The 15,696-nt window shown below is 40.0% G+C and overlaps 1 protein-coding gene across 1 annotated transcript in view; it reads left to right on the top strand.

Annotated features, from left to right (window-relative positions):
* Nucleotides 1-15,696, top strand: part of CCDC80 (coiled-coil domain containing 80) — a 32,619-nt gene that overhangs the window by 12,693 nt on the left and 4,230 nt on the right. Inside the window, exons 3-5 of the mRNA XM_006155123.2 lie at nucleotides 288-444; nucleotides 6,582-6,718; nucleotides 8,269-8,417. Of these exons, the coding sequence (XP_006155185.1) occupies nucleotides 288-444; nucleotides 6,582-6,718; nucleotides 8,269-8,417 (443 nt within the window). The remainder of the gene's footprint in view (nucleotides 1-287; nucleotides 445-6,581; nucleotides 6,719-8,268; nucleotides 8,418-15,696) is intronic.

The following is a 15,696-nucleotide window of genomic DNA, read 5'->3' on the forward strand; positions in this document are numbered from 1 at the left end:
AGAGTTCGCAAATAAGAAAATTGAGACACATGGAGACTAGTAATGAAATTAAATAATAGAAGTGAACAGAAAAGCCTAAGCGGTCTGGAGCCATTAACAAAAACAAAACAAGAGGCCTTTCCAAGTGGCCTTTTTTGGCCCTAATTATGCTAACTGTCCTACAGAGTAGTCTGGAGTTCTGGTATTAGTCACGACTATCCCTGTATTCCAAATCGTCTCCATGGGTCTTGCCTCAATGTGAAACTATGACTATAAATTCATATTTGCTTATTTTCACCCACTGCCAGCTGATCACTGCTCCCAAGGCTGAAAACAACATGTATGTGCAACAGCGTGATGAGTATCTGGAAAGTTTCTGCAAGATGGCCACCAGGAGAATCTCTGTGATCACCATCTTTGGTCCCGTCAACAACAGCACCATGAAAATAGACCACTTCCAGCTAGGTTCTCTTATTTTAATTATCATTATTATTGCTATTATCATCTCTGAGGTGGGACAAATTTCCTGGAAGAGGTCCTTGGAGAGCAAAAGGAAAATTCACATGTACCCAGAGGACTCTTTGGTTATAATAACACAGGTCTATTGGCTACTTATTTTGATAGCTTTTCCTGGATAGTTCTGGTTTAAGTATTCAGTACTTTTAAATGAAATATATATAACCAGTTCATTGTCTAAAATTCACGAAGGTGAAGGAAAATGAGAAAAGTAAAGGGGAGAATTAGAGATGTGCAGACACTTTCTTCTGGGTCCTCAGTCCTCTGGCCTATGAGCAACACCATCCGATCTTTCTGTGGACTTCATGCTGCAGGTGACTCATCACAGATGGGGACCTGCCAGACCCTTGGAAGTACTTGCCTCTGGCAGGGCTGAAGAGGGAATTAAGCAGAGCTGAGAGAAGCTGTTAAGCTAAATGAAAAGTCACTGAAAATGTGGACTGAACTGTGCCCAGGTATTTTTGGAGAGCAGAGATACTTGGCTGAATTTAAAGTTTTCACAATTTTTCATATTCATGATGCATGTGAGACTCAGGAGGCGAACAGCTCAGTCTTGGGCAGCTGTGATCTGGCTTGTTTTGGTTCCCATGGAACCACTGCATGACTTACTATGATTAGTTAAGCCTCCAGGCAGAAGTCCTGAATCTGACCTACCTGGTTTCTTTTATAATTCTTACATCTCTAGGGCTTTATTTAAAAAACAAAAACCAACTATTTTCTTACACATATTTTCTACTTTTGTTGTTTTTGTTCTTATTAGCTATAATAAAAAAAATCCTTCAGAGTAGTTTTTTGGTTTTTTTTTTTTTGAGAGAGATTTTTGCTATAGGGTGCATGCACTCTCCAGAAAGACAGAGAGAGACAGAGAGACAGAAAATGAGAAATCCCCCTCCGGGGGGATGGCCACACCACAATCCCTTCTCCTCCATTCTTCTCTTTGGAGCTTGGGCACGCATGCACATGTGCTGGGCGTGAGTTTAAGCCACCAGGTCTGGTACTTGAACTGCGGTTGACTACGTGGGAGTCCAGTGGTCTAGCCGTTACGCCATCTGCTGGTTCTCAGAATAAGTTTTTTGTTTTTTGTTTTTTTTAAAAATATATTTCAACGATAAATATCTGGAAGAGTATAAAACATATTTCCTTTATTAGTTATCATCTAAGTTCAATACATATATTATCTCATAGAGTCTCCTGGCTTTTCTTACATCAGCCACAATTAGGACATAACAATATCAACTTGATTTGAATATGGCCTAACTTTCTAAATCATATTTTAAAAAATTGTGGTAAGAGCACTTAATATGAGAGCTACCCTCTTAACAAAATTTTAAGTCCAAAATATAGTATCATTAATTATAGGCACAATGTTCAATAGAAGGTCTCTAGAACTTACTTAAGTATAAGTTTTCAGTTATACATTCTCAACTTTTATTAGTTCACTTTTTTTTTGAGATGATTAGTATTCTAATTAGTAGTATTATTCCAGTGTTCCATCATAAATCACTGTTGATTGCTTGTGCTTGGTTGGAGAATATACATCTCTGTGCTGTGTGTACATTTAGGGGAGAGAACAAAACAAACAAACAAACAAAGAAACAAGAAAAGTGTCCTTAATGAAAACAACACCACCAACTAAATCATATAAACAAAAGACACAAAAGTTCTGGAGGCAAACAGGTTCTTTTTTTTTTCTTTATGGAGAGGTTTTTTTTTTTTTTTTTTTTTTTTTTTTTTTGTTCAGGGGCGGTGGCGCTCGCCAGACAGACAGAGAGAGACATAGAGACAGAAAGCGAGAAATCATCCCCCAGGGGGGATGGTCATGCCGCAATCCCTTCTCCTCCATTCTCCTCTCGGGATCTTGGGCACGCACACACATGCACCCGGCATGAGTTTTAAGCCACCGGGTCCGGGATGCGAACCGCGGTCCACTACGTGGGAGTCCAGCTACATAGCCATTACGCTAACTGCTGGTTCCAACAGGTTCCTTTTATTAAAAAAAGAATTTTTTTTTTAACTTTATTTATTTACTTATTTATTTTAATTTGACCAGAGAGGGACAGAGCGGGGGAGGGGAGAGAGACAGTGAGAAAGCAAGTCCCCATATCTGGGACTCAAACAGTGGTCGGTCATGTGGAAGTCCAGAGCCCTTAACCACCACACCACCTGCTGGCCACAGCCAACAGATTCAAATCCATAGTCACTTATTTTTGTTGTATGGTCCTGGGCAATTTATGTCTTAGTCTTAGCTTAGAAGATAATGACATTGGGCTGGCCCAGTAGCCTAGAGATTAAGAGAGCTGGATTTCACATGGTCAGCTGTAGTTTGAATCCAGGCCCCAACACCTTGAAAACATGCCAGTGCATGTGCACATGTGCCTAAAAAATTCCAGCAAAGATGGAGACATGGAGAAGGGATTGTGGAATGACCATGCCCCCTTGATGCTACTTCCCCCCTCTCTGTTTCTGGTGCGCATGTGTGTTCTCTGACATAATAATATAATAGTAATTAATAATAAGAGATAATCATGCCTAGTTCACAGGCTACAGTGAAGATCGAATAAGATAATGTGTACAGATTTGTGCCAGCTAGTAGGCACTATTATTGTAGTCATTATTAGCACCAGCGTTTGATCTGGCAATCATCTGGAGATGGATGAGCTGTCATAGTTGTTACTGGAGCAACTATAATCAAAATACTTGTAATTGCTTTCTGCTAATTATAGAATCTTGATACATCAGCCCTCACAACTGCTCTTCCAGGTCAGGCTGAATTACTACTCCTGAAACCCAAGAGATTAATACCATAAAGCCACATGAGCCAGTGAGCTTACTGCACTCCAGATGGCCAGGGGGGAAGTAGTTATTTAACCCAGTACAGAGACTGGTGCTGGCTGGTGATGAAAGCTCTTCTTGACCAGGTGTTCCTAGTGTCAAACGCGTTACCCACCAACTCTCCCACAAAGAATTCTCACTCTTTATTTCAGAGATGTTTGGAAAAATCATTATATCTTCCACCTTGACCTTTGTATGGTCCTATTATAAGCATCTGGTGCTGCCTTGGCACATTTTTAGCATAATCCTGCTGTTTTCTAGACATCTGGATTGAATATGAACTGCAGAGGGCTGAGGTTTTCTTTTTATGCCTTATTGAAAATCAGATATTATGATTTGGGATATTTGCCTCACTGAATGGCAGCCTGGACCTGATTTGGGGGGAGGGGAAAGGCTTTACTTTGTTCCTCATTAATTCCTGGAAGGCCTTTCTTTCTTTGTGTCATGTCCCAGGTTACCCTTATGGGAAAGGCTGCAGTGCTTCCAGCCAAGACTGGGAGTCAGCCATGGGAAAATAAAAATTGGCCTGAGCCATTGTCTCAGTGAACCAAACTCCAGCCTTGACCGATTTTCAGCTGGAAATCTATCAGATGGCCTTATTTTTCCATAAGAATAAATCAAGTACTCTCTACTCTTTCAGACTTTCATATCCAGCTACAGTTGTGAGTTCCACTCACCAGCCAGTCCATCTTGCTAAGTGTATGTGGATCATCCAGGATGGACTTACAAGCACCAGGAAATCCTACCTTGAGATTTCAGGCTTGAGCAAATTCCAATATTCACCTGGTTTGCCGGCAGAATACAGTATGCATGAAAGTTAAAAGTGGCCTAAGATGTAAAGGCATCGTTAGTGGTACCCATGCATTTGATTTATTATATTCTCGTGGGAGAATACAATACCAGACAGGAGGCAGAGCCCAGGCAGCAGAGTGATAGGGAGTGGCTGAAAACACAGCCGAAACCTTACTTGTTTGCTTGCTGCTCACCCTTGAGTACTGGCTTGAGGGGGCTGGTTGTGGGGGAGGGTGTCCCGTTCCCTAGAGTATAGAGAACCTGTCTCCTGACTTGTTCAGTCATTCTATTCTCTAGGCCTTCGTTGCCTCCAACATCAGTCCTATCAATGTCCAAATCAACCCCCGACAATCAAGGAGTAAAAAGTACCTAGTGAGTCAAATGCACGAAACAAGCTTTTGGAGAATGTGGGGAAGGAAAGCTCCTTTCATTTCAGTCATCAGAGAAAATACTGTGATTATCAGAGAGTTTTGAAATCAGTTGATTTAATGGGAGAGCCTTGAAAAACAAATAGCTCTTCTGTTTTTGGTAAGTGATGACTCTACCAAGATATTCTTTGTTTTTTATTTTTTGGATTCCAACATTAAATATATAAAAATGTAGACAGAGACAAGTCTTGCAACTCCCTCAACCCTGCTGCTTCTTGTCCTTACAGGTAATCTTTTTATGATTCCAGTTTATTCATTTAGTACTTCTTTATGCAAGTGCAAATAAATATACTTATATTTCTCTTCATTTTATGTAAAATACAGCATATTAATATTTTCTATTTTCATACCTTGCTTTTTGACTTAAAAATATTTTCAGAAGATCTTTACTTACAAGTATATAGAAATCTCTCTCATTCCTTTTTAAGACATCATAGTATTTTCTCACTGTGTCTCTCTCTCTCTGGCAAGTGCACACACCCTAAGGCAAAAACCTAAAAAAATGTAGATTTGGAAAAGTAATTTACATGTCTGAGGAATATAATTTATCATCTTGTAAACAGTGTTTGGTCTTCACGTAGGCTCTCATCTCTCATGCCTCTGCACCACGTCCATGAAACTCTATATAATTTTAGGGAGGAAAGCAGGTTCTTCCCCTCTTATTTTAATTTGCTTGGAAGAAACCAAGTTCCTTGTTTATACACTTATAGTTCCGATAACATAAGCACAAGTAATAAAGTGTTATTGTCCCTGTTTATCAGTAAGAGTAATGGTCTATGATACTCAAGCTATAATCTTTTACCTGCAAATTATTTTGTGGTTGTTTCTTCTACAGTGTGGTCCTAGAGTGTTATTCACCGGGTAGTCGTGTGGATAATAACTGATAAAATCTCTTTGCTAATATTGCTGTGATCACATATGAGCTAACTTTAACTTGTTCACATTTGTTTAACACATAGGGGATTATTTTGCAGATAAAACTTTAGGCAGGGTTAAGGAAAACATTGTGAGCTATTTAGGAAGAAGTATATAAAGCTATCTTGTCCTTAGAAAGTAGAAACATTTGGGGCTGGCAGGTGGCATTGTGGTTAAGGCACCAGACTCCCTCATGGCCAACCACAGTTTGAGTAGCTTGCTTTCTCACTTTCCTTCTCTCTCTCTGGCCAAATAAAAAATAACATTAACAATATTATTAATAATAATAATAATAATAAGTAAAGTTAAATAAAATAATAATAAAATAAAATAGAAACATTCCTTAGAAATGTTAAAATGCTTTCCAGACATATAATTTCCCATGTAAATGCACAGTTACCTTAATTTTCATGCTTCCAATTAATTCAGTGACACCTTTAGTGACATATACAGGAACCATTCTGAATTATAATTACTTATTGTGGGGCTTTAAAATACCTAATGGATTAAAAACGTCCATAAATTCATGCACTTTGCTTGAAATTGCTTTTTACTTAAGAAACTTGTATTATAAATAACTTGACTTCTTTTGGAGCCAGAATGAATTTATGATTAGATTTGAACAAAGACTTTTTATTTTTCTCTGTGATATGCATAGAGTCTCAAAGTTAATTCTTTACTACAGAGGAAGAAGAAACACAGGTTTCAAATTCAGAATTAGGCTTAACAGAAATAAAACTTAACAAAAATATTTGGGTCTATTTTTCTGGTGAGTGAGGTTGATGACTCATTCCTTGGATGAGTTGGCAATCTTTTTCCAGGGATGACTCAGCAGCCTTCATTCTTACTCTGCTTTTCCTGACTCACTATGAACATGGCAGAGATGTGATCTTGATCATGTTTTTTAATGGCTTTTAAAACTAGTTTATTTACTTTTTTGTTTCTATATTTATTAATTCACTCTGAAACCTTTTATCCAAACATAATGTCACTCATATATCTAAAAAGAATGAAGGCTGCTTTTCCTAGAACAAGATGGAGGCCCAGAGCCTCTGCCAATTCACATCTCACTAATTGTCTTGTCACATCCAAACTTACTCATATTTCATTTGCTTTAAGATAATGAAAAACCCATGCGGGTGGTGGATGATGAAGACTTGGTAGATCAGCATCTCATCGGTGAGCTGAGGAAAGAGTATGGAATGACCTACAATGACTTCTTTATGGTGCTGACAGATGTGGATCTGAGAGTCAAGGTATAGGTTCCTGCTTTGAATGATATTTTGAATGATGAGTGTCATTCCTACAAATAGCAACTGAAATTTTTTGTTAATGAGGTCTTTAGACATGTGAGTAAGCACAAATGATTTCATATATGGGAAGGCTTTAGACTGTCTCAAATATTCCATGTTTTCACACAAATTTGCATCCAAAAATGCAGCCTTTGGAAAACAGTGGTTGGACTGGCCTCTTTGAGCCCAGACTAAATTCTCCTCTGATATTAACGTGTGCATTCATCAGATGCTTGTTGAATAGGTACAATGTGCCAGGTCCTGGAGATAAAAGTTGAGGAGTGGCCTCTGCCTTCGAGAAACCTGTACTTAAAACAGGCCTAGTTTGGAAGGGCTTGGAGGTTTACCTTCTGATCCAACGTGGACAAAAGTGTAAGGTTTTACAGCTACTTGCTTTCTGTGCTTGGTGACAGACGTTCTGAACCATGGAAAACTGTGTTATACAGTTATAACCAAAGTGGCTATTAGCTTTATTGCGTGCTTTCCTTATGCCAAGTACTCTGCAATCCTTACCTTGAACTTCTAAGATAAACTATATTTTGTTCCAGAGAGGAAAAAAAAGGCCCAGAATAGTTATGGAACTTGCCTAAGTCCATTCACTTGGTTAGGATTGAACTTTCTTTTCACCAGGGCTGGCTCCAGAGTCTTGACCATTCTAGTACTTTGACAGTCTACAGTGAGTGCCTATTCTCAGAGGAAAATCTTTAGGGTGCAGGGGAAGCTATCAGAATGGCTGACTCAGCATGTGTACTTTTCTGGATCTGTCAAGAAATTGCTTCATTAATTCGTTCCAAACATGTGTTGCCCATTGTGAGAGGTTGGACTAGATGATCTCTAAGATCCCTGCCAGCTCTCGCATCCTGTGACTTACTGAATTCCCTTTGGGCACACAGTGCTAAGCCATGTAATGACTGCTCTCCAAGGTCGGTATGCTCAGTCAGCCCTCAAATCCCTGTCAGGTTGCTGCTTTAAGTTCAGACAGATACGGTCTGGGAAACTGACCTTCATTTTTCCTAAGTTAGTTCCCAACTGGTTTCTGAAAATTTCTAAGCAAATATAACCTGATTTAAGTGATGCTCATGCAATAAAACAATCTCTGAGACTACAGAACAGGCTGTGCTGGAAAACCACCCTTATTGTTTAGATCACATACTCTACCTGTTGCATTTGGTTTCCTGTTAGGTACAGCATTCACTTTTCCAGCTGTGTGGTGAACAGGAACAGTACAGTCTAAGGGGAGGGGAAGTGAATCTAGAATTTGTATGGTGACAAAGACGTGGACCCTTTCCAATAAAAGGCATGCAATCAAGAATTTCTTATGAAAGTGGTAGTAGTTTCATGGATTCTGAACCTCCAAACAACAGCTTAGGGTGTTAGTGCAGGAGAGCATTTATAAATCAATGGGCCTTCCAGACTCTGATCTAAATTCCCTCAGAGTTCTCCTGAATTCTCTGAGCAGAAGGCTGACATACATATTGTACTTAAATATATGCATTCTAATCTTTCTTAAACAGCAATACTATGAGGTGCCTATAGCAATGAAGTCTGTGTTCGATCTGATCGACACTTTCCAGTCCCGAATCAAAGACATGGAGAAGCAGAAGAAGGAGGGCATTGTATGCAAGGAGGACAAGAAGCAGTCCCTGGAGAACTTCCTATCCAGGTACACCACTTTTGATTTCTGAAGAGGCAGGCATGAATTTGTTCTTCATTAGCTAATGAAACTACTATGGAAACATAGAGCCATGTCTGCATTTATAGAGAGTGACTCTCCCTGGAGAGAGGTCTGCTTATTTCATAGCACTGTGGTTACTGTGCTTTGTCTTGTCCATTTGGAAGTGGCTCTGATGGCAAGGCTGGCGGGGCTCAGCTCTAGGCTTGAGTGTTGATTTGATGACGTTGAATGGATCTTTTCTTTTATGTTCTTTTTTCCCCCACAGAATATAGAATTTTGACCTCCTTTGAGGGTTAATTTATTTACCCAGTGATTTTGTAGAGTGCTGTACATAGCACTTTTATTTTACGTATTTATTAGGCTCCTCTAGATCCAAACAGGACTTGGCACACTATGCGTGATTTTCTGCTTCCTTCCAACTAGGTAGGAAAAAACCAACAGCCCCACTAAGACCAAAAGAGGAGAAATCCTCTTGACTCAGCTCTCTGAGCCTCCAGGGAGTGTTGTTTATTAAAAATCACCTTAGGGGCTGGCTAAGTGGCATGGTGGTTAAGGTCACTGGACTCCCACATGGCCGACTGTGGTTTGAGTCCTGGACCTGGCGGCTTGCTTTCTCACTTTTCTCTCGCTCATTCTGCCCCTCTCTGGTCAAATTTAAAAAATATAAATAAATAAAGTTAAATAAAATAATTTTAAAAATTTCACGTTACAACAACCTCAGAGCCAGAAGGGTGGTGGGGGAAACATACCCAGAGAAGAGTATAAAAAATAATTCACTTCTCCATCCTTTTCCTGATGTTGGATTAAAATTCTAGTGTGACTTTGGGGCCCTAGGAGGTGTAAAGTTGCAAAAATTTACCCAAAACAAATAAACTTATGGAAACCTCAGTACTGACAGCATCTGAAAGTATACTGTGTGGCTGAGGAGCTTCAGATACGGAGCGTGTATTTGCTTGGTGGCTCAGACTCTTTATCCATCTGTATAAAAGCACATTCTCCATATGTGACTTGGAGCGTAAACAATTATGAGGCCGGCGGTACTTCACAGCAGTAACTCAATGCTCCATATGCTGAAGCCATGTGGAAAGGGCCCAGGTTTGTGTCTGAGGTCTACCTCCATACTCCGGTGGGCACCTGCATGCCATAGCCCTGGCTGGCTGAGGCTGGGAATAGATTGCAGTGTGAAGACTGTTGGCAGTGCTTCTCTTTTTCTCTCTCTTTGAAGAAATAAATAAGCTTTTATTTTTAAAAATTATATGAATAATAATGGGTAATCTGAATTTTTACAGATTCAGAATGCTTGAATATCTCAACAGATAACATCATGGTATATAAAGACCATAGGACGTACTGTTTATCCAGATTTGGGGTCTACGGTGTACTTAGCTATGTTGATTCTACACTTGTCAATTAATTCGCCTGAAAAATATCTCACCTGGGGAACCAGCAGTTAGCGTAATGGCTATGTCGCTGGACTCCCACGTAGTCGACTGCGGTTCGCGTCCTGGACCCGGTGGGTTAAAACTCACGCCGGGCGCATGTGCGTGCATGCCCAAGATCCCGAGAGGAGAATGGAGGAGAAGGGATTGCGGCATGACCATTCCCCCCGGGGGGGGGTGTTTTGCTCGTTTTGTTCCTGTCTCTCTCTGTCTGTCTGGAGAGCGCATGCGCCCTATAGCGAAAATCTCTCAAAAAAAAAAAATATATATCTCACCTGTAAAATGAAGATAATGATATGGAGTATCTATGATCACTTTTTTTGTGATCAGGACCACTTCACCTTCACTTCCTACTTCAACTTTCACAACAATCCTATGCTCTAAATACTGTAACTACTGTCACGTTTCAGGTGAGACAACTGAAGATAATGGAGATTAAGTAACTTTTTCTCATCACTGAGAATACCAATTATTCAATTATACATTCTAATTTTGAGTTTTGGGGTTATTTTTTTATTTTTATTTTTGCCATAGGGTGTGTGTGCTCTCTAGAGACAGACAGAAAGTGAGAAATCACCCCCCAGGTGGGATGGCCACACTCCTCCTCCACTCTCTTCTCAGGATATTGGACACACGCACGCACACATGCTTGGTATGTTTCTCAGGCTACCAGGTCTAGGTCTCGGACTGTGGAGTTGGCCATGTGGGATCCAGTGTCTTAACCAACATTCCACCTACTGGTCTCCAGATTGTTGTTTCATTAGGCCAAATTCTCTTGAGTCTCACAAGAACATGTGTTTATATATATATATATAAATTAACACGTCCTGACTTTTCCAATGACCTAAAAGTTATTTACACAAATAAACACATATATTTAAATAGTTAAGGATTCTACTTTATAACCATTCCCCCTGGGGGGTGATTTCTCGCTTTCTGTCTCTCTGTCTCTCTCTGTCTGTCTGGAGAGCGCATGCGCCCTATAGCGAAAATCTCTCAAAAAAAAAAAATATATATCTCACCTGTAAAATGAAGATAATGATATGGAGTATCTATGATCACTTTTTTTGTGATCAGGACCACTTCACCTTCACTTCCTACTTCAACTTTCACAACAATCCTATGCTCTAAATACTGTAACTACTGTCACGTTTCAGGTGAGACAACTGAAGATAATGGAGATTAAGTAACTTTTTCTCATCACTGAGAATACCAATTATTCAATTATACATTCTAATTTTGAGTTTTGGGGTTATTTTTTTATTTTTATTTTTGCCATAGGGTGTGTGTGCTCTCTAGAGACAGACAGAAAGTGAGAAATCACCCCCCAGGTGGGATGGCCACACTCCTCCTCCACTCTCTTCTCAGGATATTGGACACACGCACGCACACATGCTTGGTATGTTTCTCAGGCTACCAGGTCTAGGTCTCGGACTGTGGAGTTGGCCATGTGGGATCCAGTGTCTTAACCAACATTCCACCTACTGGTCTCCAGATTGTTGTTTCATTAGGCCAAATTCTCTTGAGTCTCACAAGAACATGTGTTTATATATATATATATAAATTAACACGTCCTGACTTTTCCAATGACCTAAAAGTTATTTACACAAATAAACACATATATTTAAATAGTTAAGGATTCTACTTTATATACATATATGTTTTTTAATATATATATGTGTTTTTCTATCCAGAAATGCATCATGACTTTCCTGACGACTATACACACACACACATACACACACACACATATAATTACTATGATATTGATTCTTTAACAACATTTTCTCCTTCATTCTAAGTCTTCCTGGACTAAAAGATGAGTACCTACTAAACCATCTCTGTAAACTCAGGTTGCTTAGCCTCTAAAGACAGTTATCATCCAGTTCACTGATGCTATTTAAAATCAGAGCTGTCTGGCCAGCTATAAGACCTGCAGTAACAGACATCCTGAGGGATTCTTCTCAGCACCCCCAGGAAGAGTGTTTATCATCACTATGTCATAGGTTTTAAAATTTGAAAGGGAAAGCTGACATTATCTCAATTGTATTCACTCATAAAAACTTGTAATACTCACCTACACTAATCACTGGCTAGATTTTGGCATTTCTTTGATTCTTCTTTTTTTTTTTGGAGAGGTTTTTTTGTTATAGGGCGCGTGCACTCGCCAGACAGACAGAGAGAGACATAGAGACAGAAAGCGAGAAATCACCCCCCAGGGGGGATGGTCAAGCCGCAATCCTTTCTCCTCCATTCTCCTCTCGGGATCTTGGGCACACACACACACGTGCCCGGCGTGAGTTTTAAGCCACCAGGTCCAGGATGCGAACCGCGGTCGACTACGTGGGAGTCCAGCGACATAGCCATTACGCTAACTGCTTGTTCCCACATTTCTTTGATTCTTAAGATGTGCAAATACTTTGCATCTGAAGAACGTCTTTTGAACTAGACAGGGTCTTATGGAATGTAAATTTATTTTTTATCTAATGTAAGAGACTTACGGGCTCTTACATTCATTACTCTTTCTGAATCATGTATGTCTTGTGGGCATTAAAAATGGTATGTGATCACTACTGAATGTCCTATGGCTGCTCTTGACTTGTGGTCAATTAAATTATTCTGCTGATAATAATCACTGATCTTAAAAATTAAAGTGGAATAGTAGCAGGGAGGGCAATGGTAGATACTAGAGATAGTAAGGATGGGGTAATATGGGGGTTGGGTAGTGGAGGAAAGGAGGAAGGAGAACAGGAGAAGAAAAATTTTAAAAGTACATATAATTGACAAAAAAATGAAAAGCTATTAGCTGCTGATAATGTGTATAGTAATGTCTATATCTTGACAAATATGCATGATAATTGTGCTGAAAAGGGAAATGTTACACACTCTAAGGGTATATGTGATTAAATGTAAAAAAAAAAGTGGAATAATATGTTATTTAAAGGCATGAGCAAGGCAGAACTAAGTTCGATTTCTGGTATTTCCACTTATGAACTGTGTGACCTTACCAGTCTGAACATCAGTTTTCTCATTTATAAGATGGGACTAAAGAAGGTATCTATTCTTAAGATTGTAAATATTTTATTGTCAGAAAAGTCATGATGTATTTTGTCTAAATTTTTCTATGCAAAACTGCACCATGAGTTTTTCAATAACCCAAGAGTATATTAAATACTAGACGTAATGATAACGTAGGACCTAGCACAATGTAAGTAATTAATTAATGGAAGCTATTAGGGTTGGTTTATTTAGGTCCTATTATAAAACTTTACAATCAAGGGAGATGTGAGAGAGATTTATGAATACTTCAGAATAGAGACCCAGAAAAAGAGAAATGAAAAAAAAATGAGTAACTATCTATAAATAAACCAGTATCCAAATGGGAATTTTCCTTCAAATTTGCTGGGTCATTGATGAATCTGCACAGCCTGGTTTCAGCTGACCAGACCCTGAAGCCAGTCTGGTCTTTAGCAATGCTCATTTGGTTCAAGCTATAATTACCTTTCTCTGAGACAGAAACCTCAAAGATTTGGCAAATACACACTAATTTGGGAATGCCAGGTAAGAGAAGCAAACCCATGCATAGCTGGTAGAATTTTTTATTTACTGTGAAGTTAAAGTGACAGAAAAACGATCTGTGCAAATAAGAATCGGTTCAGGTTCACATCTGTCTTTGCGCCCTCTGGAAGTTATTTCCATTAGTGTCATGAGCTGGGGCCTTGCGTGGTATCCTAATGTGAAGGGTTGTGGGAAGATGAATCATTACTTAGGAGAAATGACCTTTTTCTCAGTTGTGTCTGAGACAAGGAGTCTTAGATCCCACCCTTTCCAATCAGGACTGCATTCAGTGGTGCACACAGGTAAACAAGTCAAAATAGACTTCACCCAAAATAGCTCCCTCCAGGACAGTCCACACCTCCGTGTGAGGCCAGAGGGGCTGGCCTGGTTTGTGTCCTGGCTACAGGGCCAGCACTGGTCTGGCATGGCTCCTAAGGAAGCAGGGAGTGCAGGAGACAGGCTTGTGATACGACAGCAGCCCCTGCAAAACCTCAGACAGTCTCAGATACTCCTACTCCTTGCCAAACACAGTCATCTCCCTATCCTCAGTGGAGCCTTCAGTTTTTCTTTCCTTTTGAAGAAAAACAAGCAGAGGAAGTGAATGTAATGTCACAGCAAGCACATTTTGGCGAGCCTTGTGACAAGCGTCCATTCAGAGGTTGTATTTCATCAGACTATCATTTACTCTCATTCCCCCCAATCATGATTCCCCCAGGAGGCCATTTTCTTTGGGGCTGAAAACTCTCATGTTCACTCTGAGGCTATACGGGGCACAGGGAAAGAAGCCATGAACAAAATCAACTGGCTGCTAATGCAGTGAGTGTTCTAACACCCGAAGGTCCCCTGCATGAAAGACAAAAAGCAAAACTCTTTCTACAGTGGAGGTGGAACTTGAGACAACTCCATACAGTTGCTCCTTGGGGGCATGCCTTCTCCCCTTAATATCTTCTTGGGGACCTCACAGTGCCAGGGAAGCATCAGCATCTAAGAGTGGTAGACATAAAAACCACTAGACCAGGCAGGAGTCAGGTAACTATGTATTTTGGTATCATCTCTTAGACTTAGTAATTGGGCAAGTTATTCACTTCTCTGAGCCTCATTTTGTTATCTGTAAAATAAAATAAACTATGCTTATACTGGGCTATAATGAAGAATACATATTGTGTAGGTCAAAGAAGCTATACAATGATACACAAACATAAAAATAGGTTATCCTATGGCATTGTGATGATAATAGTCAAAATCTGTTAATGGACAAAGTTCTACATTTGCATTTTTTTTGAGAGGTTTTTGCCATAGGGTGCACACGCTTGCCAGACAGATAGAAAGCAAGAAATCATCCCCCATGGGCGTGCTGCAATCCCTTTTCCTTCATGCTCCTCTTGGGATCCTCGGCATGCACACACAAGCACCTGGCATGAGTTTTAAGCCACCGGGTTTGGGACTCAAACCGCAGTCGACTACATGGGAGTCCAGCGACATAGCTATTATGCTAACTGCTGGTCCCTCTACATTTGCATTTCTACCTGCCGAGAAAGATACGACCTTGGGACCAGCAGATAGTGTTATGGCTACATCACTGAACTCCCATGTAAGTCAACTGTGGTTTGAGTCCTGGACATGGTGGCTTAAACTCACACTGGGCTCATGTGCATGTGTGCCCAAGATCCTGAGAGGAGAATGGAGGAGAAGGGATTGTGGCGTGGCCAAGCCCCCTGGGGGGTGATTTCTCACTTTGTCTCTCTGGTGAGCGTACGTGCCCTAAAGCATAAACTTTCACCTCTCTCTCCCCAAAAATATGATCTTAGATAGCCATGTCATCAAGTGGATAACTCACATGGATAGGTTTTTAAGTTCAATTATTCGAACACCCCTTTGAAGAAGATGCTATTTCTGATTCTAGAGTAAGAAAACAAAAGCTCTCGCTACTAAAACTATTTTGGAGTTGTAAGAACAGGAACCAAGATGATCACATTTTCTAAAATCCTACAGCTCTCAGAGAGCACCATTCCACTCCATATGGGTACTCATAAGTGTTGGTTCTTACAAATGATAATATGCATGAAGATAAACTTATCTATACAAAGGTTTCTATATAAAATTAAACAAAACAAGGGAAGGAGGACTACAAGGAAGAGGCGGTGGCTGACCAGCCCGCTTACCAGTTACAGTTACTTCCTATTTTCGATGTGGTTGACTTTCTCAAGACATTCTTTCTCAAGATAATTCTGGGTTTGCTGTCTCCTTTAGGCTGGTCAGCAGCCTGCTGA

The sequence above is a fragment of the Tupaia chinensis genome, unplaced genomic scaffold, assembly GCF_000334495.1.
Source record: "Tupaia chinensis unplaced genomic scaffold, TupChi_1.0 Scaffold000437_1, whole genome shotgun sequence".
Classification (NCBI taxonomy): Eukaryota; Metazoa; Chordata; class Mammalia; order Scandentia; family Tupaiidae; genus Tupaia; species Tupaia belangeri.